Source organism: Rhodnius prolixus, unplaced genomic scaffold, assembly GCF_049639745.1.
Source record: "Rhodnius prolixus isolate KJV_2025 unplaced genomic scaffold, Rpr scaffold_3, whole genome shotgun sequence".
In the NCBI taxonomy this organism is placed as follows: Eukaryota; Metazoa; Arthropoda; class Insecta; order Hemiptera; family Reduviidae; genus Rhodnius; species Rhodnius prolixus.
The window spans coordinates 2,473,058-2,500,677 of record NW_027411603.1 but is presented as its reverse complement, the minus strand read 5'-3'; the positions used below and the strand labels follow the sequence as shown (position 1 = coordinate 2,500,677).

General features: G+C 35.4%; 1 protein-coding gene and 1 long non-coding RNA gene across 8 annotated transcripts in view; one reads left to right on the top strand and one right to left on the bottom strand.

Moving 5' to 3' along the window:
* LOC141452121 (uncharacterized) overlaps positions 1–27,620 on the top strand; it is a 43,027-nt gene that overhangs the window by 8,052 nt on the left and 7,355 nt on the right. Inside the window, exon 2 of the mRNA XM_074123988.1 lies at positions 22,933–23,079. Within this exon, the coding sequence (XP_073980089.1) occupies positions 22,956–23,079 (124 nt within the window). The 5' untranslated portion in view covers positions 22,933–22,955. The remainder of the gene's footprint in view (positions 1–22,932; positions 23,080–27,620) is intronic.
* On the bottom strand, positions 230–26,101 carry LOC141452122 (uncharacterized). Of its 7 annotated transcripts, none has more exons than XR_012457238.1 (5): positions 25,441–26,101; positions 24,946–25,250; positions 11,859–17,679; positions 3,147–8,869; positions 230–646 (listed from the first exon to the last, which is right to left on the bottom strand). It is a non-coding gene; the product is annotated as an uncharacterized lncRNA (long non-coding RNA). The 7 variants fall into 7 exon arrangements; XR_012457240.1 differs by having other exon boundaries at positions 3,147–17,679; positions 24,946–25,028; positions 25,164–25,250; XR_012457239.1 differs by adding an exon at positions 24,018–24,344 and having other exon boundaries at positions 3,147–17,679; positions 25,164–25,250.

Here is a 27,620-nt window from a genome sequence, read left to right as displayed (position 1 = left end):
TGGACAGATATGGGTGTGGTCAGCCTCGGCTACGACCTAGAATGTCATCCCTTGTTGGGCATTGGAGTCTGAGCAGGTTTTGTTCTTCGGCAAGGATGAAGGGGAGGAATTTATTGACGCAAATGATTGTATCTTGTGACTGGCTGGCTGCCTAGAATTTGCCTGGCCTGAGTAGAACCTGAAAACATGTACTTATCTATCGATTTACCAGGAAGATCGGATCCGTGGATCGAATAAATCGATAATTTATTTATTACAACATGCTTAAAATTTAAAGATACAGGAAAAACATATGGCGGAAACACTCTCATGACTTCTTCAGACAAAATTAATTTTTTTTTTCTTTACAATTTAGTCTCAGCATCAAAATGGGCATCTTAGTTCCAAAATCGAATAAATATCACATTTGACATTTCTAATCAGTGCCACCATGGGTTCCGGTTTATAAACTTTTGTACCGAAATTCTGCCAACCGGAAAAGGCACACTGTTTTCTTTTTTGTTTATCCTCGGAAAAGGCCCTTGTTTTCCTCAGTTTATCCGCCACTGCAATTCATCGTCCATCATCAGTGGTAGATCCAGTTTGGTGTTCGGAATGAAGACTTTAACTAGGCTTCCGTCTTACACTAACTTGCTGACTGAGTGATCTGTGACGAATAAAATCATCGATATTATTGATTCAATCAAAATTATAGTGTGAGAAAACATAATGGAAATCAATAAAAATAAACTATTCAAAGCAACTTAGTACTTCCGTTTGAGTAGTTTCCTTCGGCCCTAGAATTACAGTAATTCATTAAATACTCCTTAAGTGGTAGAACCATATACATTACACTTTAGAGGGAAATCTACCCGGAAAAAGTGCCCCGAGTTTGCTTTAATAGAATTTTCCTGCACAAGAAAACGTTTTGGATTGATAAAGAAACTCTTTGGAGCTGCTTTCGAGAAAACTCAGGAAAAACTGAAAAGTGATCATTCTGTAAGATCATTGTGGTCAGGTCGCTCAGGAATATTCGATCAAAATCGGAGTTTTCTTGATTTTGAGGGGGGCCTTAAAATTGGACCAATTCTGGGGCAAACTTGTTATTGCAACATTGTTCGCATCAAATTACGCTTCTTTCCCCTTAGTAAGAGGAAATAAACAGTGAGAATGTGGGCGAGAAAGTTACGTAGTGTTGACTTCCGCTATGATGTCGCCATTTCGCGCCATTTTACCTTTACTCCCGCATTAAAACCAATGAATCCTTCACTTTCTAATTTCATCGATTATTGCATCTGTAAACTTTTCACAAAATGACCAATTAACCAACACTAATACCGCATGTTTACTGAACAAAGCCAGCCAGTCTGTTGGTAATTAGACGAAGAGATACCAAATGAAAGTCTGGAGCGTGCAGTGAATTGGAAAAGAACCAGAAGAAAGAAAGAAAACAGAAACTGTTGAGGTCGACGGATGCAACAAAATGACCAATTATCGATGGCCAAGGCGAGAAAACAAACGTAACAAATAATTGGGTGGGGAGGCCCAGTGAAAGTATGATAAATGCGGCCAATCAGCAGTTTTTATTGGCATTCTGCTAGACCAATCAAACTGTATTAATAGTTTAATAGGATTTTTTTTGTGTGATTTTTCTAGCTTAAATAAAAAATAAATATTGTTAGTGACAACTCGTTATTGTAAAAGTTCGCTAATAATATAACCTAATCATGTCGATATTTTATAAAAAAAAAGTATATCGATTTATACGTTACATGTATCATTATTACTAGAGATCGAGCTTTCCATCGATTTGCATGCACATTTTGTTACTTTCACTCGCTAGTTAGGAAAAGACCTTCTATTAATAGTTTAATACGGTTTCTATGATTTTTCTGGTTTAAAAAAATAAATATTTTTAGTGACAACTCGTTATTGTAAAAGTTCGCTAATAATATAACCTAATCATGTCGATAATTTTTTTTTAAATATATCGATTTATACGTTACATTCGATTATTACAAGATTTCGAGCTTTCCATCATTTGCATGGAATTTTTTTTACTTTCACTCGCTAGTTAAGAAAAGACCTTCATGGGAAAGTATTGTACAGGAAATGTGTTGCCGAAACTCCACCACCGGAAGTACCTCTTTGCTGAATGGACCATTTCCTTCCTTAAAGCTAGTTCTACTTTAAAACTATTCTCCTTGCAGTAGTGGTGGCCATCAACTATATTTTTTTTTTATCATTATTTCCGGGACAATTCGATTTAAGGGATCTTGGGAGTGGGGGTCTTTCCGTTGAAGTACAAAAAGCGGTAAAATGTCTCAATTAAATTTTGAATTCGAGAAAATTTTAAAAGTTCCGGAAGTATCTCATTACTCACTGGGTTTTACACTTTGAGGATCATTACTTTTATTTTACGTTTATAGTACTTAAAAGTTAATAATTAAAATACCCAATTTGAATAAAATCGATTGAGCGGAAGTGCCATGAAATTGTGTGATTGTTGTTTACAATAAATCACTAAAAGAAAATTGCATTTCGTAAATTATGGCCAGAAAAAGTGGCATAAATGTTCGCCCCCTGGAAAAAAAGTAAAATCTCTTGGCGCAAATTAGACTTATTTCAGAATATATCGTACTGCAATGTCCACAATGGACATTGCATATCCCAGTGGACTTGAAACGCTGGCTAAAATGTGTAGAACTTTGCAGAGATAAGTGTTAGCCTAGCGTGCGAGCTCCAAGGCAGGGGAAAGTAGAGCCGCCCTCCAGCGACCTGCTAACTTGATTTCTTGTAACTTATGCGCCCTGTATACGCTGTAAGCTTTAAACAAACATCCGGTAATCCCAAGAGAACGATAGATCTAAAACTTTAGGCTGGATAACTCTCCGGAAAATGATAAGTTAGAAGAGAGGGAGAAAAAGGAAAATTAATTGGAAATCTATTTGCTGGGGAATAACATAATCACTTCCTGTGCAATCGGTTGAAGCGCCGACTTTCAATCATTTATTTGTCACCATCAGGAGAGTTAATGATTGTTCAGCAGGATATCCTAAGATATTCACTAGTTACGAACATGATGACATCACTATATCACATGATGATGTCATCAAGATTGAAAGTTATAATGTGAATAGGTATTTAACTTTTTATGAAGTACTTACGTGGTAAGGACTCGTTCATATTTCTGTACAGAAGAAGTTACAAGGTCCCCGGTTACCCTTTTATATGCAAGGCGATTTTACAGATCTTGAGAGGGAAGTCGGACGGAAGCAATGAACGTGAAAGGAAAGCGTACAGAAAATCCGCAGGAAGTTCAGACTTTTGTATTTCTCTGTGCCAATTTATCGATTTCTTATGTCGTACTTTACCTTGAAATGGACCCTTTTAGAGCGGAAGTCAAACACCCATTCCTCTGTTACGAACAGCTGCTAAGAAAAGAATTAACCTACAAAAAAAATTGGTAAAATAAATATGTGTAAGTAGGGTTTTTTTTGAAACAGATTTTATTATACTGAAAAGAATACAATTTTATAAATAAATTAATGCAAAAACAATACAAAGAAATAAAATATGATACATAAATAAAAGAACAATATATTACATGAAAAGAATAATTATTTAAGCCATCACTGAACACTATGAAAACACTCAAACGAACTAAGTAATGTAAACACACCAAAGTAATGCTAAACCTTCCCAGACTGTAACCTAACATTCAGTTTGTGTAGAGTTGTCGGGTTTGCTCAATTGGCTAATATGGTTAATGAAATTGGAATGTTTGCTATTTTAAATCTAGAAACATCCAAGGAATTAGTAAATAATATTTCTTCTGTTTTAAAGTAATTATCAGTGTTATCTAAGAAGCACGGACTTAAATCAATTGTTTACTTACATACAACTAAAATCTACAATTACTTAGATTGTTTTTTTTTTTGAAAGTGATTGTAATGTTCAAAGTTATTTAACTTCTGATTTACAATTTTTATTTAAACGCTTTATTGCACAGTTTAGATTATCTGGGAAATATGTATCTAAATTTAACGATCAGAGCACTCATTAATTTTAAAGCATTTTGAGGAATGTGTGTATTGTAGGAATAACGAACTAATGGACTGTTTTCATTTTTGCCTTACAAAGAACACATTTTATGCCCGAGTTAGTAAATGTAAATTGCCTTATTACTAAGGAACGGATTTTTATGTATTTAAAAATGCCAAATATTTAACTAAAATATGCATTTATTTTCGTCAATTATGTGGAAAATATGATTTTCTTAAAATATTTTCTGGAATATTTAAGAAAAATGGACATTTTTTTTTATGAAAATGGATTTTTTTTTTTTTTGGCAAGTTATAATTATTTATACGAGAAAAGAACATTTTTACAATTTATAATAATTTATTAGGAACAAAATAATTTGTTTTTACAAGTTATAATGATTTATACAACAAAGAACATTTTTACTATTTATAAAAAGATGTGTTAAATTTTCAATTTTGAAAACTTCACCCTTCGAAATTGTTTGCAACCACATGAAATTTCAAATGTTGGAACGTAAAGTGACGACGATCTGAGCACAAATAACACACAGTTAATAACAAGCAGATTATTCAACAACAATTATTCATTTCTCAATTGTAATTTAATTTAGTCCCCCTAATTTTACCTACAGTAAAATCCTGGAATAATTAGCTGTCCTAAAAATATGCATATCTTATTTACTTTATATTACATATTACATTTTTTTTTATAAAAAAAAGTTTTGAATTTTTTAGCCTCATAATTTTTTTTTTTATAACGTTTTTCTTTTTAACCTGTAATTAACAGTTTGATTATTATAAATAACTAGATATTACAGTCAATCTACAGTGCTACTTGAACATATATTTTGTAGACGAAAATGGCCAGCATAAGGGTCTGTGAAATCTAATAAATTCTAAAAAATATTAATGAAAAATAATGCAGTAAAATTACTTAAATATTAATGAAGAATTAATGAAATGTTGGGTGCTTGCTGATTTGTGTACCTTTTGGCGTTTAATCAACCCTTATACTTAACATTTTAAACTGTAAGTTTTTGTTAAAGAGTTGGAACGTAAAGTAACGACGATTTGGGCGTAAGATGGACTTGTAACGACTAAAAGATCGTTCAACATCTACATATGTTATAGGTGCCTTGCTGAAAGAAGTTATCTCGTTGGTTGTAAAGGGGTACACGATGTTCTGAGGTGACTTCTGTTCCACTGATAATATCAGAAATCTTGCAGATGGTCTCCCACCCTTTGTTCTTGCTCAGTACTTCTACCAGTTTTGATCTGATCAGATCTCCCTTACTCCCAGGTATTCCTTCCACCTTTTCGATGACTTTTTTTTAACGTTGGACACGTTTTCTGTCAGTCGAACATTTTGGGACTCAAGTTGGGTAATGGCTTGTGCAAGAAATACGCAATTGGCAGAAATGAATGCAAGGTCGTTTTTTAAATTAGGTTTCTCGAATAAAGACTTGGCTGTATTTATCGCTACTGCTTCGTCTTCGAGATGTGAAAGGACATTCTTGATTTTATTGTAGTTTTCATAGTAATACTGAGCTGCTTCCAGCCAAGTACCCCATCTTGTCAATATTGGTTCTGGTGGAAGGCACAAGTCTGGATAGAGATCTTTTAGCATTTTAATGCGACTTGGTGCTTTTAAGAACACTTTTTTAACCACTGTGATTCACAGCCCTACAGTCTGTGGTTCACAGTTCCTGTCAACCACCTCCCAATTATGAAAATATGCCCAAAATGAAAAATATGTACATATTTTGATTAAATATGTAGAAATATTTATTTATTTTAATCAAATATGTATAAATATGCGATAACATCCAAATATGTGAACTAAAAGTAGACTCAAACGGCTTAAAGAGTGTCAGTATGAATACTTCTAGTTGAAAAACGTCTGTAAATTGCCTAGAAAAAAATATGTAAATACATACGAATCCGTTCCCTACTTATTACGATTTCTTACTACAAAGAAAACACTCTTGAGCAGTAAGCCTGGTAATTTGTATTTATTTACAATTAATTCATTGAAATTTATGAATTTTTTTATTTAAATAATTAACCAAAGTATTAATTAAACAGATCACTTGATCTAATCTAAATAAAGATTTCTTTTAAAAATATCTAATTTATAATTTTTAGTTTTTTAATATACAATTATTATTTCTTTTTAATTTATTTACAAGTATATTGTTAATAGGAAAGTTAATTTAATTTTTGATTATGAGAATTGTTTTTAATTAATTTTAATTTTATACTATAATTTGGAACTTTTATAATTATGTACACTGCTGCTCAAAAGTTTAAGACCACCTGTTATTTATATTAATTAATAAGTTTTAATCACTCAAAACCCTAATTACACTTACGGTAGGCATACGTACAATGGCGGTGCTTCAAAAGACGGGTATAAGATTGTAACAGGTGACGAATCATGGATATATGCGTATGAGCCGGAAACTAGACAGCTGTCGACTGTATGGTTGTTTCAAATCCAACAAAAGTTGTTCGCGCTCGAAGCACTTCGAAACAAATGGTCGCCTGTTTTTTTTTTCGGAAAACCTGGTCATGTGGCAACACTGCCTTTAGAGCAGCGGTTCTCAACCTGTCAGTCGCGACCCCGACCACTGAGAAGAGCGAGAACCACTGCTTTAGAGGAACGTAGAACCGTCAATTCTGAATGGTACACAACCATTTGTTTGCCGAAAGTCTTTGATGAAATAAGGAAAACAAACAAGCGCCGTCGAATCATTCTTCATCAAGACAATGCCAGCTGTCACACACATCTCTTCTAACAACCAACTATTTGAGCACTCAAAAAATCGAATTAATGGGTCATCCGCCGTTCAGTCCTGATTTGGCACCAAATGACTACTTTTTGTTTCCGAACGTCAAGAATAAATTACGTGGACAACGATTTTCGTCGGCAGAGGAAGCCGTTGATGCATTAAAAATACCATGTTTTGGAGGTGTCTCAAGCGGAATGGAAAAAAATGCTTTGACAAGTGGGTTCGAACACATGCAGAAGTGTATAGACCATTAAGGAGAATATTTTGAAAAACAATAAAGTCATTTTCAATGACAAATTACTGTTTTTTTATTATTAGGCTCAAAATATAAATAGTGCCCCTCGTATATTGAACTGTGTACTTCTGTTAACATATATTAAAGCTTCATTGCAGAAAAACAATGTTAGTTTGTGTTATTTATTCCAAAATATATCGAATATTCTCAAAAAATTGAGGTGGTCCTAAACTTTTGACCGGCAGTGTAAATACGGGTCAATCCCTCTGTTACAATGTACGTATGCGCCGGGTATTATTTCATAAACCCAAAATTAGTTGAGTTATGAAAAGATTTTCGAACCAAAAAAAAATCAATTATAATGTACAGATAGCGTGATAGCTTTCAATTTTATTCGAGTAATTAGAATAATTAGGATTCTAATAATTTAGAATTAGCTAGGAAGGGGGGGGGGTCAAGAACAGGGAAAAAAACAAACTGTCATCGATGGCAACACTGATTTAGCTGTGACAGTGTTGCTTTCCCAGTGTTAATAAAAAAAGGAAAAAACTGTCTCTTAATGTAAACACTGTTATAATACCTATCTATCATAACCTATCAAACTGCAAGACATTCATTACAATGAAGCATATTTACAGACGGGACAGACAGTTTGCTTGTAAAGTAATATTAAAGTTAGTATTAGTAGAAGTGTGTGTATATATATATATTGCAAGTATGTTAGTGGGCCAAGCGGAAGTACAGTGACCACGCCAATGAGAAGTAGTGTGCCGTTGTTAGTTGATTCATGTTGCTGTAGTTAAGTTGAATTGCTGATCTTGTCCAACTGGTTAGCTGCAGCACGGCTATCAACATCTTGTTGATTTACTTCGTCTATTAGCGACTTTTTAAGTACTTTCACAAATGATTTACATATTGATTAATTATCTAATTAATTTGTTGTTTTTTTTTCTGTTCTATGGTTTCTCTTAATGCTCTTGAGGGAAGTATTGTGATCGGGCAAATACTCTTTTCACCGGAAATACACACATTTCGTGGTTTCCGGGACACGATTTTTTTTGAGCTTTGAGATTTTTTTCTCATTACAAATAGAAATTTTGAATTTTTACTCACCAATTCGATGATGGGCAGTTTTGTAAGAGAGGGTTGATGTATCCCTTCTACAGTGATAACAGTGTGACTCAAATATCCGTAAGAGAAAGTCCTGTGAGTCTTTACAACAGACTTTTCCAGTTATTTTTTTAGGGAGTCGTGTTTCCCAATCTTCCTCTTCTTCTTGTAGCTCAACAGCCTGGTGTGTGGGCCTTGGCTTCTCTAATAATGTTACACCCGAGATATACCTATATCTTGCTTTTCCCCTCTCCAGTCATCTACTCCAACGGTCTTTCCTCAACTTCCTGGAGCCAACGCCAACGTGGTCTTCCAACTCTTTTTTTTTTTTTTTTTTTTTTTGTCAAACAGTAATCTGCGCGGCATTCTATTTTCAGCCATCCTTTCCAAGTGACCCAGCCACTCCACACGGTGGACTCCTATAAAGTGCGTTACGCCTTGTTTCCCAATTAAACATGTAAAAAAAAACACTTTACGTGGGAAGGAAAATATTCTGTCCATTTTCAGGGAGAACTCTAAGGAAGGGTAGCTCCCTCTGAAATTTGGTGACGCTCTCTAGGGAAGTCCTTACGAACTGGGGATAAACACTCTCAGTGTCGGCGATCAGCGATTAACTCTTTCCTGGAGGCGAAGACTTCCAAGGCCTCCTAAGTGAAGTAAATCCTGCTCCCAAGTTCTGGTACTCACCTAGGCTTGCTGGTTAACTCCTAGAAAGAAAGAGCTGGGGTAAGCAGTCTAATCTTATCAGGGAAGAGTGCCTGAAAAAAAAACCGTCAATGGATGAAATAGAGACTTGTCTGAACATGCAGATTAATTAAGCAATTTTATTGTCATCAGTATTACAGGTCTGAGCCAGCTTATTTTATTAATTTCTATAATGTGCCGCCCTCTCTAAACATTTTATTGTCCTGCATTTGAAAAGTAAATCCAATTGGACAATACAGGAACAACCGTCAACCATTTAATTAATTTGTCTCTCCTCTCCGCCCCTCGGTACATCGCGGTTCCCAGAGGCGCTAAACAAATAACCTTTATGTTATCCAATTAACTGTCCACAATAAAACTCAGACTGAATGTTCAATGTTTTTGAACGCAAGGTCTGTTTTCATCTAGAATTTACATTTCAATTAAAATATAACCAATCAATAGAGGGCGACGACCACTGTGGCCAGATGACCTAGGTGGACAAAGTTCTCGTTGATGCAGGATGTAAAATTGTTGGTGTATTAAAGCTATACTTTGACCTCGTTGACCTCCACGAGGTCAAATCTTGTGAAATACAATGAAATGCTTGCCATTGAGTCCAGAGCCAAACCGGAATTTGGCAGTATTGGGGGGTGGGTTGGGAAACTTGTGAGAATACTCACACGACTTCCGCTCAACCACAATTTTTCTCGGGGTTATCTTTGATTGTCTTTCTGACCGGTATCGGACTTTTCCATCCATTGTCAGAGGTAGATTACTACTCTCAGCAAGTTACGAGATGGGTGACGCTTTGTAAAGTCGAAATCTCGACACCAAACTGATTAGGCTAACTCTGATGGTGGCCGTAAATCCAAAAACGGTCAGATATCCAATAAGCATGCGAGCTAAATCTAGAAGCTGCCCAACGGTAATGTTCGTAATAAGCTGAAGCTAACCGCAGGCACTAAAGACTCATGGAAAGGAAATAGCTAGACCTCTTTCGTTTATCAAGTTTCTGGTAGGGGTTTCTGGGATGGTGCAGGATGAGAAGTGGCGGTTTCAAGGATTATTGTGGGATTGCAGAAAATTTTTGGAAGTTCTTATAGCAGGATCGGACGATAAAGTTCAGAAAGGAACTTTCTTCAAATTCAATACCAAAGAAGGGATTATTAACGATTATAAGGAGGTTGTAGAGATTTGGGAGATTGTAGGAGGTTGTAGGAATTTGGGAGATTGTAGGGATTGTAGGAGGTTGTAGGAATTGTGGGAAATTGTAGGGATTGTGGGAGGTTGTAGGGATTTGGGAGTTTGTAGGAGGTTGTAGGGATTATGGGAGATTGTAGGAGGTTGTAGGGGTTGTGGAAAGTTGTAGGAATTTGGGGAATTGTAGGAGATTGTAGGGATTGTGGGAGATTGTAGGGATTATGGGAGGTTGTAGGGATTTGGGAGATTGTACAATATGGATATATACGTCCAGTAAGGGTTTTTAAATCGTACTGTAGTTTACTGTTTAGGGAGAGACTGGATCTGCTGTCAAGTAGTCTCCTTGTCATACTTATTTAATTCACGGTCCCATCTCTTGTGAACTGTTTGAAGAGGAATAAATGTGTCACTCAATTTGAGCCGGAAGACGAATTCCATTTTTCAACCGGAAGTACCCCTTTGTTCAATTTACTTTTTTGAAAATGGCTCCTAGGGTTTTCTACGATTCCCTAAGATAGATTTCTTTTTTAATATTTTATTAGAAAGATTTGAATTTTTGTGAAGTGATTGGGGGGCTTCTCTCTTTTTTAGTAACTTAGAAGCGGAAATGCTGAGACTGCAGGTCGTAGTCTTAGTGTTTGTGTAAATCCAGCCTCAATTCCTAGTCTTGATTTTACTATTCCAGACACGGCTTTTAACAGTCTCGCCTTCTTCTGCGGCCACAAATAAACCCTGAAAGAGGTAAACCTTGAAGCTTACGCTTCGTATTTAGCAATTTAGTGGAGGTGCTACCCACCACCACAGTAAATATTTTGTTTCTAATCAAGACAGCAGTGAAATACGAAACTTAATTTTACCTTCGTTTGTAATTCAGTCACGGAAGTTTGGAACTCATTGTTTGATGAGTTGGCACGTACCTAATTTCTTAATTATTTCATTAATGAATTAGCCAAATTTTTGTCCAATCTAATTCATTAATTTCAGGATAGGAAGCTACAATAACTTACACTGGTGCCAACATTTCAGAAATATTTATCTTCAGAACGAGATAACATGCAACGAAAACTCTGTAATGAACTCGCGACCGACTTCCTGTTACTACTATACTCAAGGTTCGAACTCATTAATAGTCTTTAAACTCGGAAAATTAGACCCCCCCCCAAATTAATTATTACCAACATTATAATGTGTAAAAATCGTACATTACACTGAAATATAACCTTACAGTGAAGCCTACCAACCCCCACCCCAGCCATGGAGCCATTTTGGAGAAACGGAACTATCCATTGAATAAATTAGTACTTCCGGTTCGCCTAATTTTGTAGTAAAACCATATTGTAGCTTCTTCTGTTCGTATCTTATGTAAAAATCAAAAATTTGAGCATTCTACGATTTTATTGTTTTTGAGGTACGGGTTAAGGTTAAAAAACTTCGAGGATCAGGGGGGGAATGGATATTTCCGGTAAAAGATCACTTGAAAATCGGCTGGAAATTCCGCTCTTACTGTAGCAGCGGAAGAGAATGTAAAAAAACAACAACAGGAAATTAGGAAGCATTCAATAGGTAGGTATAATGCTCCAAAATTTAGAGAAAAATCAGTGAAACCGGAAGTAAGAATTTACTAGATAGATTTTTTAAAAATATTTTTGTCGAAATTGATTCCAATTTCCGAGGTAGTCGTAGAATTGGTTAGCACGTGACTTGTGTTGGGTCGGGTTTAAATCCTATTAGGAAACAGGCAATACTATTTTGGGTGTAGCAGTGACGGACATGAACCGTAATATTTTATAAATAAGGAAGTCAAGTTACGTTTTTAATGAAAACTTCAAAGTGTCCAGAAAATTAAAAGAAAGCTTGTGATTGCCCAAGGCCAGATGTTGCTCGAGTATAAAGTTCTCCGAGCCACTTCCAGACTCTAGAGATCCACCCGATTTCTCCTTCAATTTGAGGTCAAACTAACAACAAAAAAATTGAATAAAATTAATCAGATAAAATAACCCCCCCATGAATTTAAAAAAAAAAACAGGTCAACAGATTTGAATATCCAATTGGAATGACAGAAACTTTTTGTGGCCCCCCCTCTCCGCTCCATAAATATTTTAATGATGGCCCTAATTCTCTCTAATCTATTTTTAAAGTCAAATTTCCTGTCATTTCCAGATGATTGTCATCATTCTTTTTATAGTACTGGTAACAGCAACATTTCTAGAGACACCTGTGGCGCTAATCGCCGGTCAATGGTACTAACCGGCACTTCTTAGTACAAAGTGAATGTGCATTATATTTGTTATTGAAAGGGCTTCCTACTTTCTACCGGAAATCCTGAAGCTAAGGACTTGTGTTCGTTCCACAGAATTTTTTTTTTTTTTTTATGGTAGTGATTTTTCAAATTTTATTAGGTTTATATGGGGTTGGTGGAGGGTAACATTTTGCTGGGATTTACACCAGTAAATCTTTGCCGACGTGAAAGACAAATGGATGCATCCCATCAAGATGAAAATTGAGTGACCTTGAGTTTTCAAGGTATTCGACGAATGCTATATTATCGCCTGATCCTCAAAGGTGAATGTTGCACCGTTCAGAAAATTATCTAGATCAGAGATCGCCAAAGTGGTCTATATAGCCCCCCAGGGGTCTATTTAACAAAAGTAGGGGGTCGAAGGAAAAACAATTTCGAACCCAATATAGCGAACCTTGCAAAGAAACACCAGGCACACCCCATCTCATTAATTAAGAAGCAATACTTGCAGCTCCTTTACTTATTTATAATCACTTATTATTTAATAAATATTAAGGTATTTAAATTTCAACATTCAAGATAATTTCATGAAACTATTTGTTAAACAATGCAGAAATTACTTTAATAAATGTTTTAAAATCATAAAATAAATTGTACAAACACAGTACCTAATAGATAGTTTTATTTTAATTAACTGAAAATTACTTTTATGGACGGGGGTCGATGGAGATTTCGAAAAATTATATGGGGGGGGTCCATGATCAAAAAAAAGGTTTGGCGGCTCCTGCGCTAGATGCTTTAAAAAGGCAATGATGAAAAGCCTGGGGAAAAATGGTGAGCAGTTACCCAAAATGTTGCCCCAACTTGACCACAATTCAAGTACCAGTGCGTATTCAAAATATATCCACTTTGAGTCAGATATAATTTTTTTTTTTTTTTTAAATTAGCCGGACTTAAAAACGGAAAATCGTGGAAATTTCAAGTATGAATAGACGTATTTCCGGCAAGTTGACGAATAAACTCATAGTTTCCGGCAGAATCTGATTCCATTAAAAAAAAAAAAAAACTACTTCAAAACAAAAATAACAAAAAATTATCGAACTTAAATAGAAACTGTAAAATATCTACAGGAAGGAAGCGATAGTTACTCTTAGTATGCATACAAACTACTGAAAACACCTACGTCTTTTCTTGTCATAGATGACGTAATTAAATTTTTTTAAAACTTCAAATTTTGTACCACAAAGATGGTTGAATTTATTAATATAAATTTTCATAATTATAAAATATATTAAAAGAAGGAAATGGCTTCATAGTTTCTCCCCTGAGCCTGAATAAAATCAACTTGAATGTGTAAAAGTATCTAAACTAATTGTGATTGGCCTAAAAACAAATCATTTCCTATGATTAAATACCTGATGTCTTAATCAATCATAGACTGGACTGGTCATAAAAAACTAATTGATTGAACATGCTGTAATGTTGGTTCACAGCAATAACAGTTCGGCCCTGCACCTGTTACCAATAGACTACTAACACATAACATTCACGAGAATACCGTTCGTCATTACGTACGTGTGCTGTAACAGTCGAAATAAATAACAAAAAATAAATGTTACCTCTTTTTCCCCTGTCCTGTAGGACAAGACGTTCAAGATGGTACACGAAAGAATGCATTTCTTATGTTATAAGGGATCCGATTTATCAACAATCAACTTCACAAAAGAACATCACAGAAAGAAGGAAATGGACCCAGTATTATTCACAATGTGGCGTATCACTGACGACGACAGATTTACAAACATACATCGGAATAATGATGCAACTGGTCACGGGGAAATCAAAGCATTCAAGATATCTTTTTTTTTTATGTATTTATTTCTTTTTCACGTGCATAGATGAACGGTGCCGAGGAACGTTGCTGTCATTGCTGGTGCCATCTAGTAGTGGTTAGTGTGTACTTTTGTAAAAAAAAAAAAAAAAAATCCGTTAGTTTTCTCAAAATTAAGTACGAGCCCGCCCCACCCGGCAAAATGGCCAAAATATTTTCTCCGAAATTTAACTTCCAATCTCTTCCAAGCAGTAATTAAGAAAAAGGAAATAAGTCGATTGTGTAAAATGTTCGATTAAGCTCTTTTACTCCGGCGATACCCGATTGGAGAATCGACATGTTTTTGAGAATCATGTCTATCTGCATGAGCTTCAGTCTAGTGTAGCAAGTTAAAAATCTGATTTAGGCAGAACTTTTTTTAATACATATTTCAAGGAAATTAATTTAGTTAATTTTACTACAAGAAGATGGTGCAGATTCTTCGGCAGATTATTGTTTTGCCAAGACAAAATATCAGTGATTATTAATCACATGATAAATTATTCAAATATGGTGTACGCACCGAGAGAAGTGGGGTAGAATAATTTCACTATTAGCCGGTGGGAGAGCAGCACCTTGGGGCGCTAAGTAGAGCATGCAAGGTGGGTAACTATGCCGTGAAGAAGAAGACTACGTTAGCTGCTGTGCATACATCACCAGATCTGTTTGTTCAGTATGATGATGATGATGATGATGTAGGCAAGATTGTTTACTTAACCTGTCTACCTTGTAACCTCTCTATGCTTTGCATGCTTTTTAATTATAACATTTATTATAATATGATTATTTTTGGACCAAACATGATCGTACATCGTATCTCTTTCTACTAAGTAAGCAAAATAACTGATATTTCAAGTATTGTTTGTTTTGTGCTCTGTTAGTACTATAAACAAACCAAATAAAGCTCAAACGGTTTTGTTAACAAACAAAGCCGTCGAACAAATTAAACTTTATCCTAAACTGTACCAAAATTCTCCCTATTATAATAATATAATAATACTATAATCTCCCTATTCGATAATAATCTTCTATTTGTAGATTACATAACAAACTGATAATTATTAGCATAACTTTTACTGTATATCTTTATAACTCAGTCTTTAAGATGGTAATTGTGGCTAATCTGCACGCCCAGAAGGCAAAAAAAAAAAAAAAAGATGGTAATTTCAATTGTAACTGCCTACATCTATTACTCGTACTACACTATTATTAATCATCTACAGGCGCCACGGTAGCCGAGCGGTTAGAGGCGAGACCTGTAAAGCTGATATGTATTGCGGGTATAGTAGGTTCGATTCCCAGTCTTCAGGCCTTGCATTTTATTTAATGGAATAAAAAGAAATTTGCAGTAAAGTATGTTTGCTAGTCGCCTACGACTCCTAATTGAACGTAAAGCCCGCCTGAAAAAATAGGCAATTACTTAATAATAATCTACAAGACTTCAGACTTTTTAAAATAAAGTACTGAATGCCCCCATCGTGTACCAGGAACACACAATTTCACAGAGAGAACTTCGACATTCAATGCCATTCACACTCACATGACCAAAGTAATGGACAACTGCTTTCTTACTTAGAGCCATCCACACATCTCATTACCACCTTGGCAAGCGTACAACTTCAAGAAGTCTGGAAACAAAAGACTTTCTCAAGATCTATGATAAATTGAACTCTATTTGGAATTTGTATCAATACGTCGTGAGCCCGCAATGAGCTGGTCCATACTTAATTTGTAAATAAATGATCTTCAAGATTTTTTTCCTCAAGGTGTACATATTTACTTACAGGTTCTTACCTTGTTTTTCTCTGCTTTTCTATTCATAATCTTCGTAAACACATTAAGTGCTGATAGATTTACAACTTTTACATTTATTGTGAGTTATTTACCTCGAGATAGTCGTCACACTATTCAAACTAGTTTTTCTGTCATTGTTTAGATTTAGTGAGAGAAAACGAACTTAAGTGTTTTTCTATTCTCAGTAGAAAGTTTAAAGATTCTTTTTTTATTATTTATTTTGTACTCTGTTAAACATACTACCAGTTGGAAGGTATGGCGGTTGAATCAAGAGAAAGAAATGTAAGGAATGAAAATAAACAAAAAAAACAGGGAATAATCAGGTGGAAGGAAGGTTTGTAGTGGCTGTGGTATTATGGGGGAGGAGTTAAAGACGTCACAGGAATGGAAGAAAATATTGAATAGAAAGATATGTAGGTTTCCGTTTTGTGTAGTTCTCGGTGTTAGTGTATCTATGGGAATGTGTTAGATGAAACGTCATTAGAGAAAGTGAACCTCCTTCGTGGCCAGCGGCGATGTAGTGGAAAGAAGATATACTATGGGCCTCGTGTCTATTCAGCTTCTGTGGTCGTGCCCCCCCACTCTACTCTCAGCGGTGCAGTGGGCCAGTGCTGGAAATTGGAACTTTCAGTATGACGTCACCACTGGGAAATCAAGCGCCATACATCCTGCCGCTCGCTGAAAGGGAAACCTGTTACTATTTAGCCGAGGCCGTAATGGCGAATGGTTTATTCGCTTAAGAAAGAAAATCTAGTGGCCACACCCCGGCGATTTTCTCTGATTACGATTCTCGAGATGCTGATTTTTAATATTTTACCATATACCTCCAAATAGGCTAACGGCAAAAGGCTTTTAAAACTGAAAAATCCATTGAGTGAAGACTTCCTTCCGGTATTAATCCATTCCTCATTGGAGTGGAACTTTTAGCAGCCTAACTACCTCCTTACTTCTCCGGAAGTGCCCTTAAACGTATTTCCATAAGAAAATGTAAGTAGTAAAGTTTTTTGAGTTCTTGCCGTTTCAGACGTTTCATGTGAATTCCATGTCCTTGTATAGTCCCAGTTATCGTTCAGTGACAGTGCAAGGAAGTGCTGTCCGGTTGTAGCAAACTGGAGGACAGATCAGGCACGTCTACGAGTGAAGATTATTTGTGACACTTTTCGTAGTTTACTTTCATTTTCCATTTTTTGGAAACCATTTTTCTAGAGAGTTTGGACGTTGTTGTAAAGAAGCGTGTAGATTTGAACTGGGTCTGAATGTGGAGTGGAGATGGCAGTGTCGTCATCATAAGCAAAAGATAATGATGCAAGAATGCTGCCTGCCTAACCTTTAACTTTTTATTCGTACAATTATTACAGGAAGTAATTGGCAACCATAATGAAATTCAACAATTCATTGCTTTGCCTATATTGCTGTACATTCAGCGATTGCACCACGCCTAATAGTAAAATAAGGCTGCTCTCAAATTTGAAACAAACGTTTAGTAAAAAGTCAAAGTTGGCTGAAATGTTTAGAAATGCAATGAGATAAAGTCGAATATTTTCCAAGGGAGAGGATTGGCCGAGTGGTTATCGTGTACTGGATTCCAACGTGGAGATCATGGGTTCGAATCCAGCTGCAGGCTCTTAGTTTTTTTTTTTTATTATTATTCCTAGGAACTTCTTACAGCTCACAGTCCGGTGGTGGACACTCTTGACTGGCAGTGCACTGAGAAAAGCTCCAGGCGCCTGTAACCACAAATATTAATCCGCTTTAAATTAAAAAAAAAAAAAAAAAAAATCAACCCAGAGAAAGTACTTTAAAGCAGAGAATATTTACAGAGAACTAAATCCAATTATAAATAAGATTTAAGTTAAACAACTGTGATTTGTGGAAGAGTTAATTAACGAGTTAGATTGGTTGCAGAGTGGGGGCACCACTGACCCACTGACCAAATGTTTGATAGGCCAAGGGTGGCAACACTGTCTCCTCTTCTATGGGAGAAAGTAAGGCTACCAACTTAAAACTTTATAGAAACTGCTCGCTTCTCATTCATATATATATATTTTTTTTTTCTAACTAACTCACAATCCAACAATTGTAATGATCTGTAACAATGTAATTTTATGGACATGATATTTAAATGAAAATTTTGGTCACGCAAATTTAACCTGTAATGTTTTTGTGTTTACTAACATGAAATTGAATATTTTTGTTGACTTTCTCTCATTATCGATGAGCAAAGATGTGGTGTGAACAATCGATTCTCTTTTCTCGAAGTTCTATAATAACTCAGGACATTTCGTTCAAATCCAGAGTTTTAAAATATATATTTATATATTTCGCGCGCGCCCCCCCCCCTCTCAGAATGTTTTAACAACCAATTTTTCGTTTTGTAGATAATCGAAGGAGTCATTTTCGAAGAAGTCCCTTTCAGGAACACAGAACTTCTGGTTTAAATATTTTGATCGTCAAGTGACAGACCAAATCCAAATATAAAGTTTTTTTTGTAAACAAATATGTATTGCTCATTTTTTCTGACCCAGGGGAGTTCAAAATGAAAATTAGTGGTGAAAATCAATGACGAAAATTAGAGCTAATCTAAATACTTTCAGGAAAAAGTCCATCCAGCAAAATGCTACAAAGAGATTTGGTTTGCAAAGTGCATGGTCGGAGACACTAAGGCGACACCCAAATACAGGGTTGGTTCTTCACTTGGTTTTTACTATTTTTCAACAACCCTACTTAAAGGGGCAGGCAGACTTCAAAAGTTTATATTTTCTAAATACCACTTTTTTTTAAAGTGCCCCAAAACGTATGAAATCCCTGTGAAATCGATAATTTCATGGATATTTCGAAATATCGATAATTTGACACGATTACAATAATTGCTCTAACCTAAAAGAAAATAAATATGAGTAAAATGTGTTTGTAAGCTAGCTAACCACAAATTTATATTCTAAATTTTAACTAACTAAATTTTGCACCACAATTCTGGAATATATAATCTTGGCTATGGAAACCAGAAAACCAATTCTTATATTGGAATAACGGTAACAAATTATTTGATTAGTCTAAACTTATAACCACTAACTATTGCGGCTAACTCCTATTTGAATTAGAATCCTGATTTAATGATTATATCTATTACTTGTTAGCATTCTTGAAGTAAATACATTCGTAGGAAAATATATTTACTTAAATATTAAAAAAAGAATTTACCATCAACAAATAAATAATTTAAATTTAACTAAATATTGTGGAGAAGTACAGGTCTGGCCGACTTCCAGCGGTACTTTGATAAAAAATGCACTTTGATTATTCTAGCAAATGGAATAGTTGATTTGCGGTAGCCACAAAGCTCCACAAGGTACCTAACACACACATAAAACAAGAATTAGAGGGGGAAGATCAGCTGGTTTTTCTAGGTACAAATATGAATCTTGCAAAAACCTGTTTTGTTAAAACCTTCCGTTATTTATTTATTTACTTTTAATATCTAACTATATTTATTGGCTTCTAAATATAATTTAGAAAGTGCCAAAGTTAGTTACTTTAAACAAACATCTGGTATGAACACTCACACGTCTTTATAGAGGGAAGCCTAACCTAGAAGTACGCTTAATCGAATTTTCGGGAAAAATGATGGAAATAGAAGATCTACAAGGTCAAGTTACAAGTTATAGGTCCATCTACAGGGTCAAGTTACAAGTTATAGATGTACATCTACAAGGTCAAGTTACAAGTTATAGGTCAATCTACAAGTCAAATTACAAGTTATAGATGTACATCTACAAGGTCAAGTTACAAGTTATAGGTCAATCTACAAGGTCAAGTTACAAGCTATAGATCTATATCTACAGGGTCAAGTTACAAGTTATAGATGTACATCTACAAGGTCAAGTTACAAGTTATAGGTCAATCTACAAGGTCAAGTTACAGATCTACATCTACAAGGTCATGTTACAGATCTACATCTACAAGGTCACGTTACAGATCTACAACTGGTTAAAAGTTCATTGAAAATCGTATTGGTTCAATACAAGGACTTCTCAAGCCGACACAAGACACTCGTAATTTCAACCGTTAACTATGCTGTATTTATGCCAGATTATCAAGTCATCATAACTGGACAATCTACGTCTATATTTTATATTTTTAAATTACTAGTATTGTTCTTATCTAATCATAAATTAGTTGTTACATACCTAAGTTCTTAGATAACAATCTACTCCTCAAATAAGAGTTTGTTCTAAAATGTACAAATAGTTATAACCCAGCCGTCCTACGATGTAAATAAATATTTAATAGAGTTATTTATTTTGTAATATATTCTTATTTAATGTTTACTTTGTTAAATAATTATCAAAATGTAAATTGTAGCAAAATAAAATACATAAAACCTTTTATTGAAGGTCGTGAACTTTTGAACTTATGATTTTGTGTTAAGTTAAAATCGCTTAAAGAAGTACCTTTATGCATGCTACATGAAAGCAGCTGTGGTAGTAAGTAAATAATGCAATCCTTCTATCCCAGACAAGGGGAATTTATAATTTATCCTTCTTAACGTTGGTACAAAGTTATTAAAATAATCCAAGGATTTGTGTGTCTGCGCGTTCAACAGAATATCTGTAAAACACATTGTTGCCAATCGATTTCTAATTACTGTGTTATCGGGACGGCGTCTTTACTAAATCGATTTTTTCCCCCATATTTTGAGATATTTTTCGAAAACAACTCCTACGAGTTTGTTTTAAACATGGCGAACTAATATCGCCGGGGAAAAGGCAAATAAGTGGAGCAAATACGTCTTTACAATCAAATTAGTTTTAACATTTAAGATGGAAAATGAGACTGAACGAAGACAAATGCCAACAGATAACATTCACCTTACGTAGACAAACTTGCCCCCCACTACTCATACACAACAGAGAAATACCGACCTCCACACAAGTACGCTACCTAGGACTGTATTTAGACAGTCGACTTACATGGAACCCGCACACTAGACTGAAAAGACAGGAACTCAATAGACGATACGGACAACTACGAAGACTGCTAGGGCGGAGATCAACCATGAACGTACATAACAAACTGACTCTATACAAGACACTACTAAGACCCCTCTGGACCTACGGAGCTGAACTGTGGGGTTCTGCGAAACCTTCCAACATTCAAAGAATCCAATCCTTTCAATCTAAAGTCCTTCGGCATATCGTCAACGCTCCTTATTATGTATCCAATTTAACCCTCCACACAGACCTCAATATCCCTTTTGTCAATGACCTAATCCATTCTCGCTTCCTTAATTTCCATAATAGCCTAACCATACATCCTAATCCCACAGCACAAGCCTTATCCACAACAACCCATCCCGACAGTCCTCCACGACGCCTGAAACGACGTTGGCCCCGTGACCTTTTACCTATTTCCTAAACTTCCTTCCAACCCCTAGAGAGTTCCAGCATTGGCTGGCCCCTCTCACCATGCCTTCCCGATTGTGGCGCTGGATCCTCGGGTTCAGCCTACAACCTGTGCCTAACAAATTGATGAACGCATTTACTTGATGTATGTTATATGTATACAGGTTGTAAATAAATAAATATATACAATAAAAAAAAAAAAAAAAAAAACATTTAAGATCTTTGTAACCTTAACTTTCCAATGCACTCTTCATTAATTTGGCTAGAGGTAAATACAGTTCTAAAAGAAAGAAATTTCGACCAGGTAGAAAAGCGATGAAGTAGTCTAGGACATTAATTAACTCGGCCAGTAAAAGAAAAAACGGTAACAACTCAACGTTTTAAGGTGAAAATCGTGATCAGTCTACTTTAAGAGTAGTTACTAAGTCTTTAAATTTAAATGCAGAAATTAACATGAAGCAGTCTGTGGAATGTGGGTCAGACAGCTGATGTCTGTCAAGGTCATTGGCGTGCATCTGGGTTTCTCTTTCTGTGCATCCTTCCGGCCCATTATCTTTGCAGATGGTCTCTTTATTGTTTTCATTCCTTTGTTATTATTATTATCATCATTGTCATATGAACATTATCCGGTAATTGGGGAAAGCTAAGCAAAGAGCTTAACAGGAAAACCCCCAATCAAAGAAGTCTCCATCCCCAATTATACACCAATTACCTTCGTTCTAGAAATTTCACAAAATAAACTCCTTAATTCAACTTTCAAATCTTTTTTTACTTTTTTTTAGGCGTATTATTGTGATGAGATCATTGGCGCTCGGAGCTTTTTTCAGCGCACTTCCGGCCACCGGACAGTGTTCTCTCGTCACAAAAAATACAGCCCATCACTGGACGGTCAGCTACAAGAAGCTCCTAGGAAGAGAAAATCCCTAGAAGGGTCAGCAGCCTGGATTCGAACTCGGGATCTTTGCATTGGAATATTACGCTAACCACTCCCCTTAATCCCTTCCCTAACTTCAAATCTTCTTACAAAGTTAGTTCTCTGTGTATCCTTTATTTTACAGTCCCCTTACATTCGATCTAGGAAGTTCTGTGCGAACTACTTCTAAGTATCCAACGTAGACCAGAAATATGGTAGTTACACTCTTTGTGGCCAAATTTTCTCCACCTGTTTTCGGGAATTTGGTAGTGAAAAAAAAGCCTGTCGGAGTGAAAGTTCGGAGTAAGGATTCTAGACTAGGATCTTTGCTTGGGACGATTCGGAAGGGTAATCGTCATTGGTTCAGGGTCATTGTCGTTGTCCAAACCGTTGGTGTAGCACTAGGACATCTCTAACTGGACCATAGACTCGATGATTGTTCCAGGAGACTCACTGGAAAAGCTGGAAACCTGGCTTTGTCTCGGTCACACCATTGAATTATTTGTATACAATTATTTCCGGTGGAAAGACAAAAAATCTAAAATCTGCACGATTACAATTCTTTCTTTTAAATGAAAGTAATATTAATAACTTTTGTTTTTAATTGTATGTGTTAACATTGTTGCACTATAATGCAGTCTAATTGATCAAATCCAATTGTCCAGGTGAAGAAAGCGCAGACAGACCAATGGGAGCGCTAGCGGAGACATCGCTGCACTATGTTTGGTTGGCCAATCTTGTACTCACTACGGTGCTGCCATCTGTGTGCACTTTCTCCGCCATCTACCATCAGTCTGAGTTACAACCACAAGGTAACCTACCAAGAGCTATATAACCATGTTTTACACAATTTGTTTTTAGTTACATGCAGGAGGTAACTTTGTAAGTGATAATTCAAAGAAAATAATAATCCAAGAAAGCCAATTTTGATTTTGTTTGCAACTTGATTATCTGTTGTCACTGAAACTCTCAGACAATACTGTTTAGGCAAACTCGGTGTTTTTATGAAATGAGTGTTCAGATTATCTCTTAGTTAAACGTCTAATCCAAGGAGTTGTGTGGGGCATAGCCCTCAGGCTCTGGCCTCCAGGACCGAATAAGCTTATTGCAACTACTTTACCGTGGTGAGAGACTGAATTTCTGGTTGGAGTCCTTGCTAGGTATTGTGGATTCTAAAAGATATTTCTAAATCAGTTTTCATTAAAATGCAGTACGCCATATTAACACCACAACATGGCGAACTTCTCCTGATCCAACTCTGAGCAGATTTGAGTTTTTCCTCCTTTTTCCGGAAAATCTTACAAAACTATTAACTTTTCTTTTTTTTTCCTTGAGCTTAAATAAGATTTAAAAAAAATGAATACTATCACATTTAAACAGTTATTTCATACTTAACTGTTATTGCATATTCTGATAATTTATCAAATACCTACGGAAGAAAAATTGGTAAACAAAATTTAAATTTAATTTTTCTATGAAATGACTAGAGTTATGTAATTACCCAATCAGAATACAGAGGTAGAGGTGTGAAACATAGGCGGTTGGATTAGCCAATCAAATGCTAAAATTTGAATCACGACTACGCCTACAGCCACGCCCTCCTCTCCTGTCTTATTACAATGGATACTATTTGTTATATGTAGGCTTTACAGTTCATAAATAGTTTTGAACTATAAAAATTAACTATTAAAAACTCATTTATCAAAAATGGCACCAATGATTTAAAAAGAAAAAAATGCACACTACTTACATCTGGATCAGTCTCATCCTTCCGTACATTACCGGTACGGGCCTGGAATTCTTATTTATATTCCTAATGAAAGGAAGTATTGCGATCGCGTTAATTCTCTGAAATTAAGATTTCACAGAAAGTGACATGTTATGAGAAGAATTTGAAGAGTTTTTATCTGAAAACGAAAAAATACGAGTATTTTAGCTAGGATCTGTGAATTTATGGTTTAGAATGTCACGACTTTTGTACAATAATTCTGATTTTAAAAAGGTTTTGCACTGCAACCTGTTCTGAGCTGCAACCTGTTCTGAGCTGCAACCTGTTCTGAGCTGCAACCTGACAATTCTTCAAGACAAACAAAAAACGTTCAAGCTTTGAAGTTTCTTATTTGACAACTTATTTTAGCAAGAATTATTCTTTTTTTTTTAAGAAAAAGAAGCAAAATTTTCACTTAACAGAAAAACGAATTACAAAGAAAAATAGTTTAATTCAAATAATATTTTATTTTACTTTAACTTTTACGGTTATTTATTTACGTAAAAAGTAATTTTTAATTAAAATTTTAAAGAAGCTAAAAGTCGATAATTAGCTAGAGCTCCCAATGTTATAACTTTCAAATAGAATAGATTCTCACAGTGACAGTAGCAGAGATAAGACAATAATAACAGACGATTTAGAAAACCAATTGGGCAACTTCAGAGGTTCATAACCAGGTTGTTAAAAAAAAAAAAACGCTATCGAGAAGATGATGGTTGTAGAGATTTTTAAATATGCAAACAAACCATTCATCCCGTTAAATGACACACTTGGCATCACGTAACTGCTTGCTTTATTCTAAATTATTAGTGAAAGCAAATTCACCACTTGCATGCAGATAGAGTTTTATTTGGCGTTTTTAACTCGGAAACCGGATTAAATGATTCAAACTGCTAGTTTTTTTACTTACTTTTAATTAATTTCCAACTCTTAACTCACCGGAGTGTCACAAGGCGAACTCTTGGGTTCTGTTTAGCTCACTAAACGTTCGGACTGGAAAGTAGGAGAGTCCCAATTTGAGTCCAGTTTTGTAGCTATTTCTTAAGAGTAAAGAAAGTGGTTCAGCCACCGTCCACGACTACAGTTAGGCCCTGCCTGCGAAAAATAGGACTCACTTTGTTTACTTACTTTGCAGCTAAAATCTCAGCATCCAAAAACTGCCAGCGCTGCAGGTACTTCTAAGTCATATTCCCCATCAGAATTTAATGAGACCCCCTGCAAACGAAAAAATTACTAGTTGCACACACACATTAATTATTTTTACTGCAATTTATGTAATCACTTACCCCCGAAATTTAGATTTTTAAGGGGAAAAAAATGTTTAACTAATTTTTCGGAACTTGTAATTTTACTTATGCTTGAAGTGAAGTTTAAAACAATGTTTACAAACAATTATTTCACTTACCGAAAGGCCAGTGTTTTCTGGAGAGATTATACGTGTTGATGAGGATTTTGCACACGTTTCATTAAAGCATTTCAGCGATGTGAATCTAAATACTGGGAATATGTTGCACAAAATGCCTTGAATAATAAGAAATTTCACAGATACTTCAGAAATTCCTAACATCCGAAGGTTGATAAAACACAAACATGCAAAGCTTACAAGTAAAAGCACCGCAGAGAAAGTAAAAGAAATGAATGAAAGTAATACTAACAAACAAAAAAGTGCCAAAGCCACATAAATCATAATAGAGAGAAGGAGGTCAACTAGGAGAATATTTAGAGCCAATAATGGTACTGTTTGGGCGAGAAAAATAGAAATCAGTGATGCACATCCATGTTTAGTTCTAATTGGAACAAAAACAATTCTTGCACAGAGTGAACAAAAAAAAAGAACTAAATAATTAATTACTTAATGACAAATCACTTTCACAAAGAAAAGTTTGCGTCATCAATAGTGACGATCTGATGCAAATTGAAGGAATCAGCCGTGACGAATAAACGGTCTCTCTTGTCGTCGGGAGGGGGGCTGATGGTAATTTGCTATGAAGATGTCAGGTTATGTGAGGTTAGTAAATGATGAACTACGTAATTTTTAAAGCATGCTTATTATTGAAAATAAATGTTTTTATCGAACTTAAATTACAATATATTTAAACAGATAAACTAAATCGATATAGCAAGCGTTATTAGAGATCTGCCAGAAGTTTGGGTTTTGCACCTGTTCGATGAATTATATTCGGGAATCTTACTTCTTATTTAAAAACCCAAACTGATGCGAGGACTAAACTTAATTAATGTGAACACTCACCCGACTACTGATCTCTAAGTTCGAACTTAACCAGTTTTCTCCCAACTTCGGACATTTGAGACATAATTAATTCTTACCAATTTTAGTAAAGTTGGACTTTTCATTTCATTTTTTTTTTTTCGTTATAAATTAGGTGTGACTTAACGCGCGTGGGAAGTTCTGCAACTTTTATTTGAAACAGTTTTCCGAGAAAATTCAATTAAGGACAACTCTCTTGGTGGGGGGGCCTCCATATAAGAATGTCATTTTAATTTAATTTAAGGGACTCTTATATCTACTGTTACTGCGTAACCTATTTGGTCATACGACATCGAAGTATGGGGATCGACTAAGCGTTCCAACTCACTACGCCTCCAGGCATTGCAGTCCAAAAATACTTCGAAAACTTCTTAACGCTCCGTTCTATGTATCTAACCTCACACTATCCATAATGACCTCAAAATCCCTTTCATTACAGATCTTGCTAACACTCGTTTTTTCAAATTTCATTCCACTCTACAGCAGCTCATCCTAAACCCCTCTCATAGAACACCTATCTTCCCTCCACATTACCAGGAGGAATCCTCTAAGGAGATTGAAGAGAAGATGGCCTCGTGATCTTTTTTTATCATGAGAGCAAAGCACGTTACTGGAGTGGCACCACTGGGTGCCTTCTCCACTCGTGATTTCCTTTTATTTCTTTTTTCTTTTACCATATTTGCTTGTTGCAACAATTGTTGCAGTGGTAAATTACAATAAAAGATTAAAAAAAAAGGGCTTAAAACTGTTTAATATTTATAGGGAAATAATAACATGGTAGCAAAGTTCTGAATTAGAAGGAAGTAAGATGATGATCGGCTGAACCAATGAAAGCAACTTCCGCCGGCAAAGTTGTATTGTATGTCAGTCCTAAACAAATCACAACAAATTTATGAAAGTAGGAATACAAAAAAAAAAACTTAGTCAATTCTCGCCAGATTCCTACTTATAGAAGAAAGACCAGCCGTCGAGAGTTAGATGAGTAAGCGGAAAGAACGCCGCCGGGGAGTATCATTCTAGAGCTGGGTGCGCTGGCGATATCTTGGAGAAAGCCGGAATCCTCTACCGGTTTTCTTGCGTCCACAAATAGAAATCTCACTTCTCTTTAACAGAAAGACCTTGATTAGCGTTTTATATTTTAGTTTGGAATAAGATTCCCAAGGAATTCTTTCTTCGTTTTATGAGAACATTTTTTTTCTTTATCGATTTGACCCACTTATAAATATTTATCATCTTCCGCTTAGATTGCGTTTTTTCTTTTCTCTTTTTTTCATTTTTTGTACCTTTAAAATGATGGCTTCATAAGCTGACACACT